This window comes from Cygnus olor, chromosome 3 (assembly GCF_009769625.2).
Source record: "Cygnus olor isolate bCygOlo1 chromosome 3, bCygOlo1.pri.v2, whole genome shotgun sequence".
NCBI lineage: Eukaryota > Metazoa > Chordata > Aves > Anseriformes > Anatidae > Cygnus > Cygnus olor.
Genome location: NC_049171.1, coordinates 64,431,877 through 64,459,279, shown reverse-complemented (window position 1 = coordinate 64,459,279; position 27,403 = coordinate 64,431,877). Strand labels below are relative to the sequence as shown.

Below are 27,403 nucleotides of genomic sequence, written 5' to 3'. Positions count from 1 at the left end.
GAAAGATGACTAAAAATGGAAACTTAATACGATTTGTGACCTATATCTCTGCCGTTTGAACATATCTCACTAGGAACTTTCCAAAAATAGAAAACTTTACAAAACACACGGCAATTTTTTCTTGTAGGCAATTAGATTATTGAACAGGAATTAACAGATGTGTCTGATCAGTTGCAGTTGTTGGATCAAAGCAATATCTCCCTGACTGCACACAGGCAAAGGAAAGATACAGATACTAGGCGGGGTTGAATAGCAGGCTGTGACTGCTGTTTAAAAGCCAAACATGCGTATATTGCAGGCATAAACTGAACTCTGAGTACAGAACAACCCCGTCACAATCCATAGCTGCACGATACCGCAATACCCCAGTCTGCTAAAGGACAGTTTTGGGTAAGGACTGAGAGACCAGGTCTGCTCTGCTTCCCAAAATCTCACTCTCCACCAACCCGTGTCACAGTTTCCTCCAGCTACGAGGCGGCCCTGCCTCACCGTTCATCTCAGCCGTGGGCTCTTCAAGGCCTGGGCTCAATTCCTTGCCTGGCCGCAGACTTCCTGAGTGATTTTGTGCAAGTCCCTCCAGCATCCGACCTCCCGCAGGAACGCTGCGTACCCTGCTCGCTCCCTGCACCTGAGCTGTGTGGGGATAAACACGCCAGAGGCTGTGCAAGACCCAGTGGTGCCGTGTTGAGAGCAGATGAGGCAGCTAGCTCGGGTAATCAGTGCCACCTCCTCGAGAAGAAAGCACTGTGGAGTACATTAGGAGCGCAGCTAATGACACAGCCCCCTAATGATCCCGTTCTTCAATGTACCTGATGTGCGCAGCCCGCTGCAGTAATGACATTTCGCTCCCAGGAAAATCAATGAGGATTCACAGAGGCTCAGCAATCTGCCCAGGTAAGAAGCAAATAGAGAAAGCAGGGTAAACAGATACCTCGCCGCATGGCCATCAAAAACACTTTAGGTTGACAAACCCACAGAATCGATGCACAGCTTCAGCTGTGGTGTTTCCAGTCATGACAAAGGCGCCTGAGAATACATTTAGAAAATGTAGAAGCTGGCTTGGCTGGGCGCAGATCTGTCACTGCGAAGCTCTGACTCGGTAAGATGCCATTTCGGGCAAAATGTTGCGCTTCGCTTTCACTGTGTCTGTTTCTTCCCACGCAGAAACCATCGTGCAGGTGTCTCTGGGAGAAGCTGTCCTTGTTTTTAGATGCTGTGGGTTTTTATAGTCAACGCCAACTCTCTAAACACACAGCTCCATGCAATTCTTCTGAGTACCGACCAAGTCTCAGGACAACGACCTCTCAGTGCAGGGGATTTGTGTCCTTCCAAGAGGTGTTTCCTTCTGTGAAGCATCCTCCTGCTCTTTGCCAACGGTGGGGTGGTTTCACGGGGGAGAGGAGGAAGGGCACCTTGAAGGTAAAGGAAGGGGCTCTGCTATAGCCAAATTCCAACCTTCCAGCCAGTAACCAAGATTGCCACTAACACTAAGAGAATGTGTTGTACAACGCACCAAAACCCGTGATTAGGAACATCCCTATAATGCAGTAATTAGACTCACGTTCTTCAGGCCCTAGGTATATGAGGGAGAGCCTCTCAAGGAAGCAGTGAACCTGTGTACCTGCAGTACATTTTGTGGTGTACCTGGAGCACGTTTCCCGGGGCCCGGGACATTGTTTGTGTTTGTGACATGGCAGGTCCGGCCTCAGCAACAATTCCCAGTGTCAGCGGGAGAAGGGTTTGCAAACACCTTTCCCCCACCTCGCAGAGACAGAGGAGTTTGAGAGCAGGACAGCAACAAGCAAAGATGCTCTTTGCCTGGGAAAAAAGCTACAGTTCAACCTGGAAACGTTGATTAACAACACGTGGCTCTAAGTGCAGAGGAAGCTTTACGTTGCTGAGAAAACAATGGGAGCCTTTTGTTCCCCAGGAAGATTTTATCCTTGAACAGCCCGGCCAGATACCGAGTTGTGATTCTTGCTTCAAGCTGCAAGGGGAGAATCAACACCATTGAAGCCAACAGATTTAAACTGATACAAAACAAGAAGAGAGTGGGATCCAGACAGCAGCGTGTGGTCTTTGTAGGTGGGGAGTTTCACAGCACAGATGGGTTTGCAGAGGGAGCAGGAAGGGGCTTGGCACAGCAGCGCATGGTGCAGGGAGAGCATGGAAAGGCTGGGTGGAGGGAGGCACGGGGGCGGTGGGAGGGGAAGGCAGAGGCACGGGGTGAGGTTGAGAAGGAAAATTCAGCATGTCGTGAAGTGGGGTGCTCAGCAGGAGATACAGGCAAGGACAAGAAGAACACCCCTAAAGGCTCCATTCTTTAAATAAACTCTAACTTGTTCCTGAATTGCTGCTTCTAACAAACACACACCTAGAAAGAAGTGCAGTATGTGTTTGGTTTTATTCTTCCAGAGACAGCATCTATTTGCAATGAACAAGCCACTGTTGAAAATTTCTGGAAAAACAAGCACCTGTTTCTCTCCTTTGGTTTTCCCACCGATTCTGCCGTGGCATCAGGCAGCTCCGTACCTGCCTCGCCGCCCACCCAGCCATGGACTTCTTGGAGCTGGTTGTGCTTTAACAAGTTATTCCATGCCCTGACACAACCAAAACTGAAAGACCTGCTTGTGTGACCACAGACACGGCTGCACAGCTGGCAGGGGGAGCCCCAAAACAAGCCGGCTCATGGCTTCCAACATTTTTACTGCTCCTTAGACCAGCTCCAAACTACTGGCAGACTGGCTGCCTTCAGAGCCCAATTAAATCTACTCAGAGCCAGGGTTAATTGACATGCTGGTAAAAATGCCTGGATGCTCAGACTCATCCATGCCCTCTCCTCCTCCTTGGACAGCCATGACTGCTGTAGCACTTACCCTTCTTGCCCTGTCTCCATCTCACACCCACGTACACATGCACCCCGAGCTCTCAGAGCCCCCCGTGTGCCAGCTCCTGCATGCCTGAGCGGGGCTGGAGGGAGGGTGCATGGGCCCCAGATGGCCACATCTTCCACAGAATTGCAATGCGTTAACCCTCAGAAACCAAACGTGTCCTGCTGTTTGCTATCTGACATCTCCCCAAAATGGAAATGACTTGAAAAAATCGAATGGCTATGGAGGAATTAGGGATATCATGTTCTTCTGCAAGAAAGACTATAAGACCTGGACAGATATTTATAATCTCTGTTTTTGGTGTTCATCTGTTAATATAACATATTGCTCACATAAGTGAATTCTGTCAAGCAAACTGAAATAGCCTCTCTCCTTTTCTCTTTAAATATCACAAACAAGTGCACTGAAACATGTTGCAATTCCTATGGAAACAGAGATGAGCTTCAACAGAAGCCTTACCTCAGAGCTTGGCCTTTGCTATCCAGAGTGCCAGACTGAATCAGGCACAGGAAACGGGGCAAATCGGGGCAAAATAAGAATTTTGAATGTAATTGTAGAGGAGAGGGATGATATAATCCTCAGTGTTATCCAGTAATAAGAAAAACTAGAAAATCTGTATCCATATGTACAATGCAAAATAAATTCCCAGACTCAAAGCCCATTTTATGGGCTGCAAGCTTCCCACACCTGGACTAGGCAATTATCAAGCCTGTTTATCAAATGTTCTGGCTTTGAAAATCCATGAACATCTTTGAATGTTCTGAAACCATCGTGGTATTTGGCTAGATGCAATATTTGTATTTGGACAGATTTTGCACAAAGAGGCAAAATTGAAGCTCCGGCTACAACAGCCGCTCTCGGCGTTTGACTGGATGAGGATGGCTCCCGTGAACATAGATGCTGCAGCCTTCTGCTGCATAAGGGACAAAGTACCAGGTTAAAAAGAGGACGTTCAGTCTGGCGGAGACAGTCACAATAAGAAACAATGGTTGGAAACCGAGAACAGGCAAGTAGGTAGCTATCAAGTAGATACTTGAAAGCAAGTATCTATTGCAACAGCAAATGTGATTAAGCTACCAAGGCTATCTGTGGGTTTTCTGTCTCTCGAGGTCATCACATCGTGACTGGGTGTCTTTCTGGATAACACCAATTAAACAGCAGTTACTTAGCTCAACAGAAAGGTAAATGAGAGTAATTTAAGGGCTTGTATTGCACGAATCAGACCTAATAACGCCTCTGTCATTGGTGCTATGAATCTATGTAAAAAGGCCAGTCTTCATTATCCCTGTCGAAATGAAATACCAGGCTTCTATCATGCCTTAATGACTGCATGTAATAGATTTACAAAACATTTTTACCCTGCTCCTCATCTTGGGACCTTATTCTCAGCTTCTGCTCACTACTTTTCCTCTTTTTTGTTCTGCAGATTTCTCTCTTGTAATCTTATGTACAGTAAAAAGAGAGGGAATTTAACCTTACTGAGAGGCGTAATTGTAGCTTTCTTTCTGTTTTCTCTTAAAATGTGTGAACAGATAATTCAGTAAAGGGAGACCAAGGAGAGACAATATATCCTGGTCTGAGGAGCTGAAGTGAGATCCCAAGTACAGTCGAGCCAGCACCAAAGTTTCCATTTTAGTGGGGCCAGGACTTTATCTCTGCACATAAAACTTGTGGTCAGGTTTGTGTTAAGGATAGGAGTATGAGTAAAAATGCAAGAAGAAAGACTCAAGCAGGGGAATTGAGGAGTGAATTTGAGATCTATATTGACATTTGGCTTAATCCCTCTCTCCCACTTGGAGTAAAATTTAGGCAAGTGACAGCTAGACAATTATCACTTAAATGTCAAATGCCACTCTTAGGAATACATCAGATAAATACTGAGTGAGAAAAAGAAGTCTTTCAAAAACTGAAAGCTGATGAATAACAGCTATTGTGAATGGTCTGTACATTATAAACTGTACATTTTGCCAGACAAACTTGACTGCCTCTTTGGAGGTTAGTGTTTTATAACTTTATTCGTGAGACAGAAATTTGAACAAACATAAATTAGGAACAACCAAAGGAGACACCTGACAAGATCCAGCAAAGACAGCTATAACTTCAGTTTGTTTCCTTACTATCTCTTCCCCTGAGGTCCAGCTAGTTATCACATCATTCTCACTGCTAAGGGTTGGCTTTTGTACTTCATTCTCTACATGAAAAAAGTAAAATCCATCAGCCAGAAGTTGCCATTAAATAAAGGAGCATCTCTGTGCTGCCAGATGTTCTGCAATGTTAGAAACAAGAGAATGGCAGGAGGACTTAACCAAAGCAGAGCAAAGGACACTGCTTGATTGTGTCTCCCTAAATAACTTTAAACAATATCTCACTATATTTATATATGAAATTGCTTTCTATACTACTGAACTAGAATTGGATTCTCTCTTAGTTGCAGCTTCTCTTCCACATGGAAGGGATTCACTCTACCCACTTAAAGTCCAAGTCATGGCATCTGTCTGAGCAGCTGTATGAGGTCCGACAGACTCAGGTCTCATCTGTTCAAGTTTAGGATTACTATCACTCCAGCCCCTGAGTTTCCATGGATTTGCAAGGATTGCTTTCCTCCTACGTGGGCAGGAGCGCGAGCTGAATGGGCTGTGTAACTGTGAACCATGCCCAAGTGGGTTAAGCTACATCATGCCCGCAGAGACACCTGAAACAAAACGCCCATGCTTTTCCCTGTGTCTGCTTCACCTGCTGTTTCCTGATGCAAAGTGAGATATTTATGCACTAGAACTTCCTATATTTGATCAAGCTCCTTGAGGGATCCATCTAGACCAGCATCACGGCTCCAGATACTGCCAGTACGAGGTGCTTAGCACTCGCATCAGAGGATACTTTTTTAATGACTAATAGTCAGAGATTGACTTCACTTTTCAAGTGCAGAAAGTGTGGTGAATCGATTGCCTGTTGATGGATGTGTTACTTAACCCCCAGAACCCTTGTTAGTCATACAAGTGTCTGTTCTCTTTCACTTTTGCTAAGTTCCTGTCCTCACTGCTTTAGGTACCGTGTAGAGGACTGCTGTACCTCACACAGCTTGGTGATTTTCCAAAACCAGCGACAAAGCAGATGTTCAAACGCACTTCAAAGGTAACAAAAGGACAGGTATATTCCAGTTCTTATAAAAATACATTTGCCCTGGAAAAGGCTAGTTAATTGCATTAGTTATTTTCACTGTGATTTAATAATGAACGTGTTTGCCAGAACTTACTGCAAAACGTGTCTAACAAACACAGAGGAAAACTGATATCAGCAAAGTACGTCAGACAAATTGGCAAGCTGGAAGCGTGCCATATTCAGGTGTTGGGAAAATATGCATTAGCGACAATTTGCTTTTGGTGAATGAGCAGACAAGATAAATATTTTCCAGCTCAGGATGCGGTTGTGTCACCATAGGCCGTACTTTCAACAGACCGTGTTTGTCCAACGTGTCAGAAGAAAAATGACCCCTCGCAGCTGTTTCAGGTAGTACCGCTGATAGTTCAGCAGCTGAAGCTTTTTATCCTGAGTCAAAACTCTGACAGCGTTCTGCTGCACACAGAGGCAGAGGGTAACTGTTGGTGATGCACCACTGCTTACAGGTGCATCACGATGAACTCAATGACACGTTATAAATGTCATAAATCTGGTTAAAAACATTGGGAGCAAGTGCTACTTTGCTCAAAATCATGAGTGTCCAGGTAAGAAGGGCAGAAAGACCAGAAACTTTGACCGAGGAGGCCACAGTGTAGCCAGGGGAACTATGGAAAAACATCCCCCAGAAAATCTAGGGAGAGCTTCTTCACCAAATGCCAGCTGAAAAAAAGACTGAGCTGTGAGCAATGAAACCATGCCCTGTTGTTTGACTCCTGCTGTCTTCATGGAAGCAGGAGCTGGCGTACAAACAGATGAAGAAACCAAAGTGATTCCTGTTCCTACTAACAATTCCTTCTCCTACGTGAAACAGTGCATTAGATTGCATAAAAGTTCAAAAAGGGACCAAATACGTATTGCAAGTTGGTTTGTGATGTTTCTTTCCTTTCTTAGCTATTACCCAAAATACCCTGTTTACCGTAATATGCCTTTCACCTGGGCATCCATTCCCGGAGTGTCACGTGAGGCAGTTTAATCCTTTTTGTGGCAAACAACTCAGTACTGTTTTCCTGGGGTGGTAATCAGACCTGAAAAGAACTCCAAAGTGACATTTGTACGGCATTGTTCCTTTTATTTTCCCGTTACAATAGCACCCACTTGCCGTTGCAGTGCCTATTTGGTGCGCAATCTAGGATGCTGTAATTAACTTCTGAACACAGGTCTTTATATTAAGGCATCAGCAAAGGTGTGGGAGGGAAAATGATGTATGCTGCTTCATTTATTTCTAAAAATAACAAAATTTCATCAGGAACTTGCTGCTTGAATCTACCCAGAGAGCATATTTAGAAATGCAGGGAAAGCTGCCCTCTTGAGAGCAATATGGAAAATCTCATTAAAACTGTTACAAAAGGTGGTTAGGCATTTTAGAGCTACACTGCCCTTCTCTTTACATTGCAGGGTGGCGAGAAGCATAATCTGCTTTGTTTCAGTGAGGAGGAGAATATTATAGAGGGACCCTGGCAAAAAGTATATTTGAAATATTCTTTTTATCTGCATTATTGATAATGTTTGAATTATTAAAATGTAATGAATTTGAAATAGCTAATTATTTCACTGCTGATATCTTTTTCCTTTGTTATTGCAGTCAGTATGGACAATGGGATTACAATGGGGATTGTGTCTTCTTTTATTCACAATTTCCCATCTTGGTTTTCAAGCACAGGCATACTGGCTTTCTATAATTCCCTTCCTCTAATTTGCTTTCTGTTTAGCAATGTGGGACTGTGTCACGATCATACATAGCCATAACCTCCCAAACCTTCTGCTCTTACTTGCCCTCTCATGCCACAGTTTTCAAGTTGGAGAGTCCTGAACTCCAAGAGTTTCAATGAAAGCTTGAAATGGCATATTTCTATGTGTTAACTGCTGTGTTTCTCCAAAGCATTTTTTCAGACATGTTTATTCTAATCCATGCAAAACCTTACCGTTGGGCACAAATTACTTGACAATGATTAATCTTTCAAGTGTGTTGGAATTTTACCGATGTTTTGATAATGCTTTACACGAAAATCAGCCCAAAGAAGGACTATACCAACTAATGGAAAGCTGCATTACCCCATTGTTTGAGCTTGCGACTACTGCTTTGACTCCCAGCGTTGTCCTCTCAAGCGCTTGCATCTTTTCTGGCTTGCTAAAAGTTGCAAATTTTGCAACATTCAAATCAAAACTCAAATATTGAGTAGAACTGGGTCAAGGACAGCCCTCTGCAAGATTCTGCTTGAGATGCCCTTTTAATCTGACAGAAAACCACTGAGAAATATTTTTGAGACAAGTTTATCAACCTGTTGTACACCCACTTCATGGAGATTACATCTAGGCCATGTTTCCTTAGCTCATCAGTAAAACACAGTCCTGTGGAGCAGTCTCAAAACCTCTTTGAAGTCAAGACATATCAAATCAAGATACATCTAGTGTTTTCCTTCAGTACGCTACTTAACCCTCCAAAAGTAGAAAAGCGAATGGAGTTGCCACTCATTTGGTCTCATTTATTTATTGACTTTGGAGAAACACTGCAGCTACCACATAGAAACATGGTGGTAAGTCACATGCCTGCCCACTCCCCCTTTCAATACACCTTTTACAGAGGAATACCAAGTCACTCATTAATACTCTTCTTTGCAGCAGAGAAGCTTTCTTCACACCCTACTTCCCCCTGTCCCCACCCCCACCCCCAAACAAAAAATCCCAAACGACTAATGTTTAGTGATTATTCACTATCTACTGTCTTGATGAAAGCACAGAACGAGAGTTACCAGGACAGGATTTTTTCTTGGGTTGCATCAAGTTTTTCATGAATTCATACCTCTTTTCAGTGGCGGTGATTAGCCAGTTTACTACAACTAATTTGTAGCAGGACTAGCATGGCCTATTCATCGAGGTTGAGGATTTCCCAGTACTAGGTTCTGATTAATGTACAGAAATCAATAAAAAACAATTGATCCTGTCCCTGAAAATCCTACAAAGTAAGCACAAGAACCCATAGAGAGGCCCAGCAAATACAGGGGAAGAAAACAATGTAAATGAAGTGATTATGATGAATACAAACAAAAATCAGTTGGGATGATACAATCTCTCAAGCTGCTGCTGTGTGGTCTACGAGATACCCTGGCAGAGATGAAGTTGATTGAAAAAGATTGTGCTTGTCCTGCATATTTCAGTGAGCCCATATTAAATAAAGGACCAATCCTGCCAATTGCTTATCCGTGTGAGAAATCAGACATGCAGTCCAGTCATCCTCTGCACAGTTATAGTAGACCTGTAACATTTCAGGAATTTAATGTTTTTAGTGACTTGGTATTCATTTTACCATACTTCATTTGAAAACAGTGATGTTTAAAGGTAACTAAGCAAAAAATTTTTATTTTTTTTTTTAACTAGACCAGTCCACAAAGAGACTGTCATATTACAAATTCAACTATCACATTTCTATTTGATGGCAGAAAAGTTGGGTGCAATCCTTCTAATCTGCTTAGCCAGGACATGCTGATTCTCTGATATATGTCTCCAACAGGCTTTTATGTCCATATCAAGAATTAAATCACTTTGGCAGCATTTTGAACAGGTAACGTAAAAGGAAGCGTTCAGATACTACATCGTCCTAAGGCTGCAACAGGCAGTGAAGTAGGCCACCTTATTTATTGTATCTTCAGGTCAAGGATATGTCTGAATCTGAAATAAGTTGGTGCATAATTTTCAAATCAGTAAAGAAACAACTATACTGTCATGTCCTGACATAACAATATTCTGTTGTAAGGATAAAACTACACACTTCGTGACCTGGATGGCACTACACCATGCCTCCTCCACCAGAGTCCAGGACATGAAGACCTTTCACCATGCTGCTCTAGCAACACAGCCTACCCCAAAGTCTTCAGAAAGCCAGCAGCGGTCCTGACTGTTCTTGAGACGCTGAAGCTGAAAGACACAAAGCACTTCTTGTGGTTGCTGTGGGGTGAGGCATTTGGGGCTCATTAGCCTTGTAAATGCTGCAATGGCTGTTTGGGGGGTGATTGGAGGTGTATGACTGCTAGATGCTTGTACTCAAACAGAACTTGGCTAATAAGAGAGACTGTAAGGGCACCTTTTTTTTTTTTCCTGTTATATTAATCTGTACTACTCTATGGGACATGGCCAGAACTTACAGATATAATTTACTGAACTTCTGATTTTGTTTGTACTACTCTAATGCCATCATTTTATAGGACATGGAGTACGTTCTACAAAATTGACTCAGTGAGAAATGACTAAGACATTTTCATGATCATTTCAGCCAATATTGAATAAATTATTGAGAGACGATTTGGTAATTTAGTAAGAGTGTTCTTTTTATGTTTCATTTGGAAAACAATAAAGCATGAGGATATGACAAGGGAAAATGTCTTTGTTTACTTGTAGTCATATTTAGTCTTTATACTTCTGTTTTTTCTCATAGAAAAGAAAATTCTGCTGCACATGTACTAGCATACACGAATATTTTGATGTTATCTGTGATACTCATCAATTGTATGTGAAGCACTTAACATTGCCAGGGTGTTTATCATGAAAGACAGCCTAAAAGCAAAAAACCTAGACAGGGCATCCTCCTCCAAGAATAAAGAAAGAAAAAAGTGTTTTGTTTTGTTTTTTCCTGCCATGAAATTGTTTTTGAATTGCAAATAATGAGGGATGTTTCTGTTTTATGCTTCTGGGGAAAGTCATTCCAATTCCAGAATGTCCAGGCTGAGAGAAGGAATTCCTATTTTCAGGATCTTTCAGTTAAGGGATTTTACATCTGCCCTTAGAGCTGCATAGATAACCTTTAAATCTCTAGCAGGCCAGGAAAACACCAAGATGAGCAGCATCTGCTTCCATGCACATTGCCAACCGAAGTCTAAGTATGTACTTCTGAATATATCGTATAGATCCCATTGAGTTTCATTTTAGAAAAGACTACTTCAGAGTTCAGCACGTACAAAAATTTCAGTCTGATTCTTTTTAATGGTTCTTTTTTTCAGAAGACTACATAATAAATGAACAATTCAGCCTGAAAGTCTGCATTTATGACCTTGCTGTGGAGCAGAGTTGAAGCACTCTGTACGAATACTGGAAAACGAGGCTGTAATTAAAGCAGACTTCTCTCATAATGGATCAATGTCCAGGTGTGCACCAGGCTCCCCACCAAGAATAATAGCTTCTGTTAGTTCCCAAACAGCACAGACAACAGACCTTGCTCACCTGCTCCTCAGCAGTTTCTTTGACGGATCAATACAGAAACCACAAGCCTGGACCAAAGTACAGCAGAATCAATGCTGCAAGGAGATCCCATTTCACCAGTGCAACCGATAATGCCGAGCCGGCAGCATTACCTCGGCTGAGCGAAGGGCAGATGACTGATGATAACATTTTGTATTGTTTAAATAAATATACATTGTATTGCTTAAAAGAAAACGAAGGTAAAAAAAAAGGGGGGGGGAGGGGCTTCAGGAAGTGTAAAACAGTGCCATGCTATCCTATCCCACTCCGGTTTTATGCCTTTAAAGACTGCTGAGTTAGCATTTAAAGACCCCAAAACTAACAAAGGCTCTGCCAGGACATCCAGAAAGGCGCAGACGTGAAACAAAGCCGGCTCTGAGCGGCCTCTTAACGCTGCCGCAGAAGGGTTTGTGCGCTGACAACAGCAAACCCGACATTTCAAATTCTCCGCGCCGCGGGAAGGGCTGGGATCAGGCGTAACAACCGCCCCACCTAGCGTGCCGGCCCCATGCAGCAGCGACATCGGCCACAGGGATCACAGAACTGTAGGGGTTGGAAGGGACCTCAGGAGATCACCGGGTCCCACCCCCAGCCGCACACGGCTGTCCCCCGGCCGCCAGCCCTGCAGCTGGAGGGGTTCGAGGAGCTGGACAGGTGAAAGGGCTTCTTTATACGTTCACTGCGTAGGGAGAAATAAAAAAGATCACTCATATGTGAGTGAGACTCTCTTCCGTAACTTACTTTAATGCAAAGCAGTTGTTTAAAAGCAACAACCTTCTCACTCGCTGTTTTCTGTTGTAGGCGCAGTGCTTTTCGGCTGTTCAAAAAATCCTGAGACGTGGACGGTTTTTCTCCTCATCTCCACGGATGGGCAGAGCTGGTAAGGGTTCAGCACATCAGCTCTGCTGGCCGGCACAGGCAGATGGGCTCCTGCAGTAACCAACGCTAGATGGTGAGCAATTATTTTTCCCCGCTTTCTCCATACTCGTTGGGTATTGCAATACTAAAGGTCTGGAGAACAAAGATTTTCCACTGAACAGGAGCCAAGGGAGCAGAAGCAAAAGGTGGCGTGCTGGGGATAAAATGGAAGAGGTGGAAGACAATAAAATGATTTTTCTAGTCAAAAAAGAAATAAAATAAAATTAGAAAAAAGTCACTTGCTCTGTTTGTGGACATAATGGTGGGATTACCAAAGAAGAGAACCAACGCTCTGCTCAGTCCCACTCCCAGGAAGGAGAGGTGGGAGTAACTCCATGCACCACGGACATTTCCACCCTGTCCCTGTCCTGACCAAGATAAAGGAGCCCAAGCAGGGCTCTCATCCCACAAGGAAATCCTCTCGCATGAAGGTAAGCTGCCTGGACACCCGACATCCTCAGGTGTACCTCCATCGTGCTTTCACAGAAAGAAGTTAGAAGTTGCTCTATAACATTACCTACTGTCAAATTGTTATAGATGCTTTCCACTTGCTCCTTGTTTATTTTCCCTTGGAAAACAATCTCCCAGTGCTTAGGATGGCACGTTTATTTTAATCATTGCTAAGCCTGGGTGATCACAAGATGTCTTCATACTTCTCATGTCTATTCAAATCAGCACTTTCTCAATAGACTGGTACTGGGAAATGAAACAGAACAAAACAGCCTCCCAAAGGACTGTGGTATCGAGCTACAAGTCACCTTGTCTTTGTAAAGCATTGTGAAGGGCCCTTTTTGAGATAAAAGCTGCAGCAATATATTTCAGCCTGAGCCAAAGCCCCTTGAAGACGACAGCAGCACTGCCAGCCACAAGTGTACAGACGTGAATCAGGCCTCCAGAAACATGAGGATGACCTAGAAAGAATATTATAACTTAATTTAGAAAAGAAAAATAAAAAAAAAGGAAAAAAAAAAAGAGAACAGTAGATTTCTATGTTTCTTTCTTCTAATTTCTTCTAATTTCTGAATGCCTCAGCATGACAGGATCATGTTTTCAAAAGTTTTCTGCACCAAAGAAGCCCAGCAGCCACTAAAACCAACAACTGAGGAGACGACTGTCAGAGCCCAACCAAAACAGCAGTAAAGGCCAGGAAGCCTTAATGAAATCTCAGAACAGAAACTCTGCTTCAGCCTTCAGCAGCAGCGTCCTGCTGGGGTACGAGGCAGCGGCTGCGCAGCGGCTGAAGGCGGGCAGTGGGTGGGTGGGTGGGTGGCAGCCGCGGCGAAGGCTTGGCTGGGGCAGGCTGGCACGCTGCCACCACCCGAGCTGCGAGCTCCTTGGAGGACTGCTCTCTGCTAAAAGCATTGGGTCTTCTTTTTCTCAAAACCAGTGTACTCCCTGGGGGATAAAAATGTCCATGTAACATACTAACGCTACACCAAGTACACTGCAATCGGAGGGAGGACATCAGCGCAGGCTGGCGGGGGGAAAGGAAGCGGGTGCTCAGCCTTTTCTCCTTCAGTGGCAGTCTGAAAGCACAGTGACCAAAACCTGCCGCCCTGCTGGGAGCAGGGGGCCATGCAGCAGCCGTCAGCCTTTTTCTTGCAGATGCCCGATTGGTACCAGCAGCATCCTTCCTCACCTGTGACTGCACACTTGTATTTTCTAGCAGGGAAAGCAAGGCCCTACCAGCCTGGCAGCTCGATGTTTACACTTCAGTCACTTAGACAAACGGCATTTAAATGAACTGGGCTGAACTGAGGGTGGGTAATTACATTCTTCACATAGACACACATCGTCATACCAAGAAACTGTCAATGACTATGGACAGGGCACACCTAGTGCACTCTTATTCCTTGCATATCCTGAGTTCTCAACAGAGGAACCCACACTGCAATTTTACATGTAAAATATACTCCTCTACTGTAAAACACCCTGCAGGTGTGTATCAAAGTTTTTCAATGCCCACTATCCATACGACTCGAGCTATGTTCAGTGCTGTTCTGAAATTCCTGGGCTCAGAGCAGTAAGCTTTGGGAAACTGCACTCTTCAGAGCAGCACCAAGGGAAGACATGCCGTTAGGAGACAAGCAAGGAATTTTGGTGCCCTGAAACACCCCAGCCTTTGCTGCAGGAGTCCTCAGCGCCAGAGTGAATCACGCAGACATCTGGCATCCAGAAAATGCGAAGGAAACTAGCTTCTGATTTCTCCTCAATACAATTACTACACTGCCAAATCACTTCCATAGTAATCCCAAATAGCCTCCAAACATGAAAGCTATTGCTGCAACGACTCTGTTTCGAGAAGATTAAGCTCCCATGAAGAAAAAAAAAGGAGATTAGGCCTATTGGAAGGTATGCATATTTTGATAGCTTTTATTGACATTTAAAAGGATTAGTATCAGAAACTATTTGCATGCATTTTTCAAACTCATACCCTTTTTACAAATGTGCATAATCTGGAGCATCTAATCCTGAGTCTGAGACAGACGCACATTTGCCATTTGCAGAGCTCTTTCTGGGCTTTGTCTCCCTCATTGTTACGATAATCAGTGTTTGTACAAAAACATTTTGCATCAAACCTCATTTACTTCATGCATAATATGCACAAAGTTTAGTTTTCTGGGTCTTATCTCCCCTACGGGGTATACATGGAACAAATTAATTGAAGCAGAAGTATGAAGTTACTTGGCATCATGTCTTTAAAGCTAGTGATGGGCTTAGAAGACAGACAAAACTTATTCGATGGACTTCTCACTGCCAAGATCCTGTTGACTAGAATTCATCTAAACATCTAAATATCCTAAATATTCATCTAACTTCATTTAAATGTATACTTATCTTAATCCTAGGGTAAAGGTGAGTGTAACACAATTCTTCAAAACACAGAAGGAGAACTTCCTCTGGTTTTGCCCTTTCCCTTCTCTCATCTTGTTGTCAGCTATTCCTTGGCTGCTCTAGAAGATTTCTTCCCTTCTCATTTGCTTCCCTTGGCCTTTAAGGAGGAGGGAACACCCTTTATAGGTGGAGAGGACACCCTGCCACAGACAGGAAGACACAGATGTGCATCTTCTGTCCAGCCAAAACCCAAGATTCATCTCTACCTCCTTAGCCCACTGTGTACTTGGCCTAAACACATGACAATAAATAACAATAATAATTTAAAAAAAACATACCACACCACAGCTGCAAAGGACCCTGTTTCTTGTCAGTGCAAAGCTGTTTCTTTCCACATCCTTTTTAGCGTGTTTGCAGTTCTGACTCTGAGTGCCTCCAGCAGGGTGGCTTTCCCCGGTTCTCCCAGGAGACTATTCCGCAACCCAATAAATCCCACTCCCAAGAAATCTCTTTTCTACACGTCCCTGTCTATGCTCATGCCACTTTGCCAGTCTTGGCCTAGAAGTAAGGCAACCAGAATCTTCTTCCCCACAGAGTTTACGAAATACTGCAATAAAGTTGCAAAAGCTGTGAGCTCCACTGGGGTATTCTTACTTGACAGGAATTGATGTGATACCAGCTTGTGTGCTTCTTGCAATAGATAATTTCTAATTTTAATAAATGATAACTTCACCACCAGAGTGCAAAAACATCCCAGACAGAAAATATAATTACAAACTCTACGGAAGACATAAGAAAAAATAGTAAAGAAGCTCTTTCTATAGACTACTGACACTGAGACCCATACTGGCGGGTCTTCAGCCCCGAATTCAGCAGACCCATTACAGACATCTTTTCAGCATTCACTCTGTCAGAGATGTTTCCTCTGCCTTTTCAAGACACTGGCAACTGTGCAATTTTCGACATTGTAAAAAAAGTGGCTTTGTTTGCGTTTTACTTAACCCAGCGTGAGTTGGGAGCGATTTCAGCGTAGCTGCCGTGCTTGCTATTAGGCAATGACCTTGCTATCTCGAGATCATGTGCCACCACGTCGCCCAAGGACAGGCGAAGCTGCAGAGCTGCCACCTCCTGGCGCTGCCCCATGGCCAGAGGCTGGCGCTGGGCGTCCCCGTGGAAGCTGCAAGGGGAGGAACTTCCTTCCAGGCTCTGGCGATGGTCAGGAGAGCTCTGACACGGAGCCAAAAAAGGGCTGGTGGCATGTCTGAAGCCCCGAGCTCACCCCGAGGTCTATCAGCCTGATAGCTGAAATAAAATAATTCATGCTGTTGTTTCCCTCCAGGCCTGGCTGACTCTGCACGACAAGGCCGTAGCTTTCTGTTGCTTTCTGACAGACCACTGAATGCACAACACGCTCTTTCAGAGGTCAGTTGTGACCCTCAGATATGTGGCAGCTAGTGGGAAGGAAACCTCTTAGGCAGAAATATTCCCCTCTCTGGAGAGCTGTTTCAGAAACCTGCTGTATTCCTTTTTCAGAACTGCTCCTGCCCTTCCTCTCACAATACAACTCGCTGTGCTAGCTAGATGGACTTGGCTGAAAAAGCAGATTCTGCTTTGAACCACGGTAGAAGGCACTGGCCTTTTTCTCTGAGGAGAAATATATTAATATGTACTAAAAGCTCTATTAGAGTTTAAAAATATGTTTGTCTTTCTACCCTAGAGAAAAGCCTACCGTACCATATACCCAGCGATAAACATCCATGCCACACAGTGAAATGGGTGCTGTTGGCTTGTGAGCTACAATCACCTACACAATCATATACACATTGACTTGCTCACCATGTGAAGATCCCTCTGGACAAATCCCAAGTTGATCAGGTAAATAAGAGAAAGCTCTGAAAACGAAAGAATCAGTCCTTTGGAAAATTTTCTCCAAAATGATTTTTGCTATTTGCAGATGAGAAACCATTGTTTATCTCTCAAATTCCAAAGAATATGACAAAATTCATAGCAGATGTGCCTCCAAAGACTTAAATAGCTGGGTAGCTAGGTGGCAGCATATTTTTTGTATTTGCCATCCACTGAAATAAACATCATGTGAAATATTGCCACTCAGTTTTGTTTGCAGCAAGGCATAACAGGAAGATACCATTAAAAAAAAAAAAAAAAAAAGTTCAGGACTCAAAAGTCAAAAGGATGGAAGGGGGATGCTGTGTCCCTGGGGATCTGTAAATCTCCCTCTCTGCTCACTCCTAAGAACTCAGAGTTGGGAGTCTATTCAGAGAAACACCATAAAACTGCAGCCCAAGTAATGAAAGCAGCACACACCATGCTCCATCTCTGGGGCTGGAGCAGTTAATGTCGTGTCTTGGGATGTTCTCAGGACTGCCACTCGTCCGCTGTGGATTACACTTGCGCCAGTTGTGTAAGCATAAGGACATATTTCAAATCCAAGCACTCTGATCTTGCCCAAACTGCTCTTAATCAGAAAAGAAAATCAGAATTATGTCTTGCAGACATGGCCTTTTCACGCTTTGCTTTGGTAGTACTCATCTTTTTTTCGGATTAAAAATAACCACCATTTCAACAGTGGCTTAAACCACTAACATTAGCTGTCAACAGTGACGCTAGGCAAGAGTGGAAATAAATAAATAAATTTAAAAAAAAAGAAAAAGAAAAAAGATGACTGCTAATTATCCTTTCACTCGCAAAGTTTAAATATAGCTGCCCCTGACTGCACACAACGAAGGCCTACAATTAGGACACGTTCAACTACAAATGTACCACAACCCCTTTCTTTACTCTGCTTGTAGATGATACAAGACAATACCTCAACACCAACTCTAGTCAGTGTCTGTAATTTTCTTGAGGATGGGGTGTATTAGTCACAGATATATCTTAAAGGCTGTGATTCTCCACCAAAAATGGGAAAAGAAAACATGTGCACTGGGGGGGTACCTTTGTTCAGCATGCTCTCTAGGTTCTGGCTCCATGAAAATACTGAACTTTCTTACTCCTTTAAGAAGGCATTACAACCTTTAAAGAATTTGTTATCTACTAATTTGGCCATAACAAAATAAAATGGCACTGATCACACGTTCCCTGTGCAGGTGGTTGGGGTGCATGAAATTGCCAAAGCGAAATTTCTGTGCCAGGAAAATTCTGACACTTCTCTGCTGCTTTTGTTCCTATTCCTGCTCCCCAAATCAGAAGAAAAAAAATCATATATTGAGTTTTCATATGATGAAACTTTCTAAAAATTGCCAAATGATTTTATGAAGTGACAAGTTAACATTTTCAAACTTTGTCAAGTATTTCTCCTGAAAAATACAGAAACCTGACTGATATCAGAACTGTTTAGACAAAAAAGTGAGATTTTTACAAGACCATATTCCAGCAGCATGCATTTTTATTCAAAAAATATTTGCTAACTTAACAACTTTAAATACTGAAAGAGTTGTGCCAGAGTTCAGCCTTTTCACTGGGGCTTTGGGCAACCTGGTCTGGTGGGAGGTGTCCCTGCCCATGGCAGGGGGTTGGAACCGGGTGGTCTTTAAGGTCCCTTCCAACCCAAACCAGTCTGTGATTCTGTGATGAGATTCTGCAAATGTTAAAAAATATGGGGCAAGCTGTAAAATACGTTTAATTAAAAATAACCATTCAATGCTACATATTCTGAAAAATAAAGCTTTTAGTGAAAATATGATGACTATTTTAATGAGAATTCATATTCACACAGTGTTTTAGCATTTGAACAGCAGTCACATTGCCATCACTGGCAGAACACTTCCTCTTCCTCACTCGCCTCTCAGCCCCCAGTGTTTTGGCTGCGTATTTCTCTGAATACAGCGAAGTGGTTTTAACACAAGAAATAACACAAGAAATGGGAAGGGCAATCTAGTCTCTGCCAGAAATATGTAATAAACATAAGAAAGAAGAGGGGATAGAAAAATACCTTACCACTGAAGCCGTCAGTGGTTTAAGCTGCTCCTTAGCCACACTTCTAACAAAATACTCTACTTGAGAGCAAGGCTGACTTGCAGTCTATCATTGAGTTAATGAAGCTTGAGGCTATATTAAAGTCCTTGATACAGATAAACCTTACTAATATTTCACTGTTTCAGCCTTTCAAAACTCAAAAATCTTACTAACATCGATGGCACTCAGAATTCATACAACGCTGCGTATCAAAAGTCCACTTCTGCCTCAAAACTGCACAAAACCAGGAACAAATTTTCTTATCTGACTATGGAGGGAAGTGTTGTCTGCCTATAAACTCTGCTTGTATTTCAGGAATACCATGATGTTTTCCACGTGAACGAAATTCAAAAGCTTCTCTTATTGTACCGGGTTTTAAGACTAACAATTTTAAGACTTTTTTTTTTTTAATCAAAGGCAATTTTTGAAGACAGACACAGAAAAATTAAGAAGTAATAGAACTCAAACCAACAAAATCAGGATTTCCTATTTTTTTCTGGGTATTTTTCGTTTTGTACCACTTGCTTTGTACCTGGGAAAAACTTTGGCATCTGTTAAAAATTGCATCTTACTAGGTAAAATCTTAGTCTTCTGCTAGAATATATTCAGTGAGAACCACTAAAAATTCAGAGGCAAGACTAATACCAATGTTAGTTAAAACTGAAATCCTACAGGATTTCTGGCACTGAAAAATTCCCACATCCCAGGACGGGAGAGGGCAAGAAAGCAAGGAGGTGTATAATAACGATGGATTTGACTGATGAAATACTTAGGTTATAGAAACAATTTATATTTTTAATTTATTTATTTTTTTTAAACTGATTACTTGCATTCAGCAAAAGAAGGAGTAAAAATTCATCTTCAGCCACTTAATAACTTATTCTGGCTTCTGACTTGAAGTGAGATCTGATACTAAATGGTTACTTGCTAGAAGCCACACACCAGCAGGAAGTGCTAAATGCCAAAAGGGCCTTCAGAAACTAAAACACACACTGTGGCAAAATGCTGAACAGATCACAGAGTGAGCTACTGATCTGTTGCTGCAAAAGACGCATTCAATCACACGCTGCAAATGTTTGCAATCCAATCTCTACTTAGCCAACCACAATGGTTATTGCCACATTTAGAAAATATTCTTCTTTTTTTTCATCCAGACCAAGTCTGAATATTTGGTTGCAAAGTTGTTGTTCCAGAAACTGTGTCATATGTAAATGTCGTATTGTAAATTGTAGAGTTAATCTGAATGCTTAGGCTGAGCTCGTATCAAGAATTTACTCCAGTTATCCTGCAGGAGCTGGTGTGGAATAATGTCTTTTAGTCCAGTATAAAACAGGCAGACGCTTCGTTGCATAATGTTCAATTATTCCTGGATTTTTCCTCAACACAGTCTGGAAACTACAAGTTACACAGAACAATGGCAGGAATCAGATTTAACATTATGGGATGATGGTTTTAGCATTTTTCCAGTTCATTACAAAGAAGGAGATGCTCCAATTGTATAAGTACAGGTCAAATTGTATATGCTTGTGATTGCTGCCTATTCCTGACAGTTCAAATTTCCAAATTGGTGGGAAAATATCAATGTGGATTTAGGGAAATGACACAGTCCGGTCATAGGTGTTGAGTTTAGTCTCTAAATCACAAGAATGATGATTTGTCTTAACTTTGACTATAGTTTTCTACCCTGAATTATCTGCCTTATCTTGCCAAATTCTGCAGTTTGATTTATGTTGTAGAAAGTCCAATGGAAAAATGTTTTCCCCTAACTCCTGTATTTTCATATAATGTACCAAAATGAGTTGCTTCAGTTGTGAGTGTACTTCCACATCATGAGGCTGTGCCCCCCTTACCTCCAAGTGATAAATGAAAGACACAGTCTTCCTAACAGCCCTCCCAAAGCACATCTGATGTCTTCTTTACAAACACTGAACTCCATTCCCACAGACCTTGGTAGGACTCTTGTTTGGTGTATATGGCAATAAGACCCAAGAAGCTGGAAGCTGTAGCCATTTTGGCAAATATTTCTACAAACATAAAGAAATACAAGCAAATATAAACGGCTACTTACCTACCCATCATTTATCTTTTTCCCTCGGTTTTATGCCCCCAGATAGCCAGGCCGACATCTAAAATAAGAGGGTTTTTTGGGTTTCGCTCTTGCTAGATACTAAAATACCTCCAGTTGTCAAAAACGTTTTATTTTCTTTGCATTAACCAAAACCTTTGCACTTTAAGAAGAGAATCTGAAATTTGCAAAATGGGGCGCTCTGTTTATGAGAAGCTCCAACATGTCCAAAATTCATCAATTTCCTTCCCATCCAACATCAGCCACTCGGATGCTCTGGTCATGGCATGAAGGGGGTGATTTTAAGCCACCTCTTTGCCCACCCTATTGTGGGGGCAGCAGAAAGAGTAATCTTAGCTGTTACTCATTATCATTTTGAGTAAGTTAATGTACAAACGACCACTTTGCTAGCCACAAATTCCCAGAATAAACCTGGGATGCATGAATTTTGAGTCAGGACTGTCATTTTCTCTCAACCTTTCACCTGAAAGGTGTGCATGTGGTGTACGGCTGATATATTGAAGAATGCTGTCTGAATTTTCAGGTAGATTTTTTCAGCTGTCAACGGAAAGACAGGAAAAAAGGACTGGAAACAAGCATTAGGAGCCCACCTCTCTGTCTGAAAGGTGCACTTCTTAGCAGTGAAAGAAATTATCTGACGTGTCTACTTCTTGCTAAAGAGTAAGACCTCAAGAGGAACTGCAACAATATGACAGTGTCAATCGCACAAAGCACACTAAATGGAGTGGAGAAATGGTTTTTTTTGACTTCTGGTCTGAGAAGTAAAGTTCCCTTTTCACAAAGACGCACCTCACCACAAACCTCACCAGCTTCGGAATAAAATGCAAGACTCTTTGCTTCAGGCCATATCGCAAAACCCACAACAAGAGAGCAAACCAAAAACTGCCTACGTGGACATGCAGATAAAGAGCGGGCATGGCTATATGTTGGCTGTGTGCTGCAGCAGCTGGGGTTCGTGCATGAAGCCTGTCACGAACCGCACTGCAGGCAGCTGACACAAAACAGAAGCATTCCCCTCTGCCTGGGGCCTGGGTCCCACCACTCGGACTCAGAGCTGCCCTCGGCCCCACAGCCACCAAACCTGGGTTTTGAATAACTTCTGGGCATGCATTTGAATAGAGTCTGCATTTCAAATGTAGTTCAGTCCCCTCTGTGCTGGGCAAATCAAGAAAAACAGCTAATGTGACCTGCCCCTCAGGTGGGTTTCAGTCTAGTCACTCGATGTGGGAGGCCATAAGGGTACACAACCCAAGCAGTGGTCTTGGAGCGGCACCACTACTGCTCTGACATTTTAGGAGAGCGTCTTTTCCTCACCAATCTCCTAGAGATGCTCTTACAGCCCCTTGTCAGGCAGGGTGTGCCAAGATGCTTAAATGATTCACATCTCTGCCCTCCACAAAGCCTACGGACTTGTATGACATTAAACCTTTTTGGGTATAGATCAGAAGCCTAGGTCGTGCTACCCTTACTCATGCCGAGGATGAGTTTTTTCTCCCCAGGGTTGCACCAGAAGTAGTGCCTGAAGGTAAAGGCTAGGCCTGACACAACAGTGGGTGATGTGACGCAGCCCAGAGAGGGAAAGTAAGTAAACCTCTACTGCTAACCCTAAATTAAAAGACCAGCTTTAAGAAGTAGGGGAAAACCAAAAATTTATTATCCTCACTAACTGGACTGTGGCTGATGCAGTGAGATTCTGTATGGCGATACCAGGAAGTTGCTGCTTTCAGCACATGCTAGCAACAGAGGAAGGGGGGGGGGGGTAAGAAAGCAAATGCAGCACAAGCATTGGGAGAACCTCATCAGACTCGCTGTGCTAATGAGATACGCGCAGTTCTGACCTGGAATAACAGACAGGCAGATTTCACAAACTACTGCCAAAGCTGCTTTTAGAAAGGCTGATCTGTTTTCCTTAACTAGAAGGGTCTCTACAGATACCATCTCTTGACAAACCCTGCATTGAGAGCAGTGGGTCGGGAGGTGGCAAAATGATGGTGTGAACCATTGGTAGGTACCAACCCATCACTGTGGGAGCGTGAGCAGACAAAATCATCTTCCCAACGCAACCAGCATCGGAATTTAGAAAATCTAAAAAGAAAAAAGAAGAGAAGAAAACACACAACAGAAACTGCAACTTGTGACTAACAGCTGGAGCTGAACTACTCTAGGAACAGGCGGTAAGCAAACATTTTGCAGGTTATTTTAAATGCAAGTTGTTCTTTTCTAAATGGGGCAGCTAAAGCACAGGTAACATCTGATGTAAATGTGTGACCTACTTTAAATTAATCAAATGATGCAGCCAGAGAAAGAAGTAGAAGCAATAATAATAAGGCAGTTCATACGGTTCCCCTAAGTGCTTCACATTTCTGTCCCCATTATGGTTGCTCTCCAGGTTAGTGGGGGAATGAAAAAGCAGGTTATTTTAATGGCATCTCTGTACAAAAACAATTCTCTGACCACCATGTTAAAAATTAAACAGCTTTCAATCTTTAATGCGTGCTTTCCTTTTTATAGGGTGAATCCACAGTTGTGTGCCAGCATGTAAGTATTTTTATTGTGCCCAGTGAGCAGCCAGAAGGATATACAGGAAGCAGCAATGGTGAAAATATAGAATGAAAGAAAAGATTTTGAAAAAATAAAAACCAGAGAAGGCAACACTTGTCACTTGCTGGCAGGAAGCACATCCTCAAAATTAAAAGAAAAAAAATCTAGTAGGGCAACAGGGAGGCCTAAATTTTCTGCTTGAGAAAACTACGAATAACTATGCATCTTTGGAAACACCACCATTTTTACCTCTACTGGATTTACCGTTCTCATTTAAAGCACCCAGCTCATCGTTAGCAGTCTTTGAAGTTAAGCTGACAACCAGCGTGCTCTACCACTGACGTAGGCTCAGCCCTGTCCACCTCTGTGACGATCCCTCTGCGTCCAGGTTAAAACGCCTTGCGTACCCATCGAGCTGGAGGGTGCTGTTCATGCAGCGCCCTTCCCGATGAAACACCTTACACCTGAAAGTAGTCCTTTCTGGTTTGGTCACAGCGCTGACACTTCCTCCCTCCCCATGCCCCACATCTGCTTGAATGTAACTTGTGTAGAAAAATAGAAAAACACAAAGCAGAGAATGATGCAGAAGATGGCACGCACGCTTCTTTTTGGTTGCGGCCTCCGGCCCTGCGAGTTCAATCTGCTACAGGCTCCTTGCACCTACCTGACTATGCAAACCTCCCTCCCTCTCTACTCGTCAGGTGCCCTGACATCTGAGCTTCCCCAGGCAAATGGTCTGCTTCATCTTAATGCCCCCTGAGGAGCAAACATGAGAGGTGCAGACCCAACCACGCACCATGCTGTCCAGACGATGCTGTGGCACAGGAGGTCCCTGCGTGCTCTGGGGCTCTCTGAGCTGCTCTGCCTCGCTCACACAGCCCCGATGGTGATGGGGCTCACAGGCACCTCTGTGCAACAGTGCATGAGCCCATCCAAAATATCCGCAGCACCAGGGACACGCGTGCTCACAGTCTCATTTCAGTCAGCAGGGCAGTGCTGATCTGTAACCGGGCAAGCACACGCTTCCAAAATGTGAGACCAGAATTTCGTTTTCCTTAATACCCAACCTCAGGAAACAGCCTGAGCAAAGAGCAGCCTTAACCAAGTATGTATTTATTTTACTTTGGCCACTTGTAAATATCCACGCTGTAAAGTAGGATCCTCGCTTCCTCTCGTTTACAGAGCAGAGTTACTCCTAATCCTGCAGGAAGCCTGCTTTGGCTCAAAGGGCCAGCTTCCAACGCCGCATCACCCCACGCGCGATCGCAGGGGTTAACCCCAACAGGAGGAGCGGAGCACAGCGAGCGAAAACCCTGAAGGCAACACCAGCGTGTGGAGTACAATCCCAACACGCAACACGAGTGAAATGAGCGAGGTGACAGCAGGAAGAGTTCTGCTGCCGGCACAACCCGCCCCGCAGCCTTCCCGGGGGTCTTCTGCCCTGCCACCCGGGGAAGCTTCAGCCCTGGGGTCTGCAGAAAGGTGACCCCAGGAGCTCGACGCTGGAGGGGCAGAGCTGGGGGGCAGCAAAGCGGGGACCCCCGCTGGCCAAAGGACCAGGACGACCCCCGCGCTGGGGGTCCGGGAGAGCCTGTGAGCTGCCTCCTCCCCCCGCTCCCTCGCCCCCTGCACCTCCTTACCTGAGCCGCCCACGTTGGACCTGAGCAGGCAGCTCCTCCGGGAGGAGGAGAAGGACGAGATGTCGCTCTGGGAGCGGCCGCGGGGACCGGGCAAGGGCCAGGCGGGATGCGGCTCCCCCGCTCCGGTCCCCGGCCGCCCCGCCATCGCCATCGGGGAGCCGAGAGAGGGAGGGAGGCGAGGGAGAGCCCGGAGGGGAGGGCAGAGGGAAAGTTTGCAGAGGAAGAGCCGCCCCTCGGCTCCGACCGCCCCGCCGCGGAGCCGCCCCGCCGGGAGGGCGATGGGGTTTTTTGGGGGTGTGCGATTTCGGGGAGTCTGCGAGCATCCAGACCCCGTGGTGCCACGGGGGGAGAAGAGCCCGGGGGGGTGCAGAGGGATGGAGGGAGGGGACGCGGGGGACCCCCGCGTCCCCTCCCTCCATCCCTCTGCACCCCCCCCCATAGCCGCGATGAGTCAAACCCGCACCCCGGCTCTCTGGCTGCGCTGTAGGGACAAGTTTGCAACCCCACAGCTCAACTTTTTTTTTGCCCAGCAGGCTAGGAAGCTTTTCATCTCAGAAGCAGGATCCCCGTTCAGCTCGGTGCAAAGGGAAACCGAGCCCTGCGGTTTCCATTCTTTGTTTGTTTGTCTCGCAGACATACTTTTCGAATGTGATGCGACGTCAGAAGAATGGTTCCACTGCTTTTTCTGGGCAAGTGAGTTCACATCCTGCCTTAAAGAAAACCCTAAGTTTCATTAATGGCAAAGATCAACAGGGCATTTTAAACATTTTAATATTTTTAACCCAGCCATTGTCGCATACCCTAGTATCCAGTGCAAAGTCCCATTCAGACCGCAGGAAAACACCCTAGCATCTACCCTCACCCGGTCTGAACCAAATCCTATCAGGTCTGAAACGTGCCCACGTCCATTTATTTTCTGGCTCCTGCTTCCTGCTCAGGAACCGGGCACTCCTTGCAATGCCAAGCCCTCACAGCTCCCCAGGTGCATTCATTTCGCAGCCTTCCCAGCAGTCACACCACTCGCCGTTCCCCGAGCAAGTGATCCAGTACATGAGGCTCACATGTCAGCAATTAAGCAGGTCTTTTCTGCTCAGCAGCCTCCCAGGGGACTGCCTTCATTAGTTCCTCTCCTCCTTCCCCATCTGCAGAGAGCTTTCTCAGTGGAGCTGTGCTGGGAGAGGCAGGGGCTTCTCCTGGCTGGGTGCAGCAGGGAGCTCCATGCTTGCAGACCTTCCTGCGGGGGCCAGGTTACTCCAGCGTTGCACAGGAAAAATTGCATTTAGAAAGCTTCCTGTAAAGTCACGGACATCGGTCCTGCGCTATTCTCCAAGTCTCATAATGTACTGTTTTCATGATTTACCCCTCACAGCTTGCATCGTTACAGGTGTGGCTGTGCACTGAGGACCTTTTCTCTCACAGGAGATGTCAGCAGCTGTGCATGTGTGGGCTGGTGACATTTTCTGAACCTGTTCAAGACTTAATTGGAAGTGTACTCATGACTTCTATTTAATGAACTGTTTTCTACCTTTTTTTTTTTTTATATATAATTCAAAGAATGTGAGAAAGGTCATAAAACAAAATACACAGTTCATGCTTTACATCTCACTAAAGTCAATAGTTCGCTGATGGCGGTGAGCTTTGAGTGAGACCCTGGAGCTTTTTTTTTGGATTATTTTTCCTTCAAAGTATTTTGGGCCACAGAGCAATTGTAACTTTGTTGTTCTGTAAAGAATAAGCTTCAGAGTCTACTTTAAAACTCCCACATTAAGGAGCCACTCCATATCTAATCCTTTGTTGTTGGCAGCAATCAAAAAGAAAAGGTTGCAGAATACGAAGAAATCTAAAGATAAACTAGAAAAGATACCATAGCAAGAGGTCAAAGGTGTTTAAGAGTTTCTTTTCAGAAGCAAAATGACAGAAATGAAGGTAAAAGAAGACCCAGAGAAAGTAGGTCAGTATTGAATACGAAGAGGTAGAAGACGAAAAAAAAAACTAAGGGCTCCTACATGTGATATCAAAGTGCACTTGTAGATCAGAGTAATGTGAACAATCGGTCAGAAAAATTATATCATGGAAGTAAAAATGTTTTTTTATCACCCTGCAACTTACAC

At 44.1% G+C, this 27,403-nt stretch overlaps 1 protein-coding gene across 2 annotated transcripts in view; it reads right to left on the bottom strand.

The window, feature by feature from the left end:
* Positions 1–25,887, bottom strand: part of PHACTR2 (phosphatase and actin regulator 2) — a 138,117-nt gene extending 112,230 nt beyond the window's left edge. Inside the window, exon 1 of one of the 2 annotated variants that reach the window (XM_040553358.1) lies at positions 25,293–25,887. In XM_040553358.1, coding sequence (XP_040409292.1) covers positions 25,293–25,731 — 439 coding nt within the window. In that variant the 5' untranslated portion in view covers positions 25,732–25,887. The remainder of the gene's footprint in view (positions 1–25,292) is intronic. The other variant, XM_040553354.1, reaches the window with a different exon arrangement.
* Positions 25,888–27,403: the final 1,516 nt, after the last annotated feature.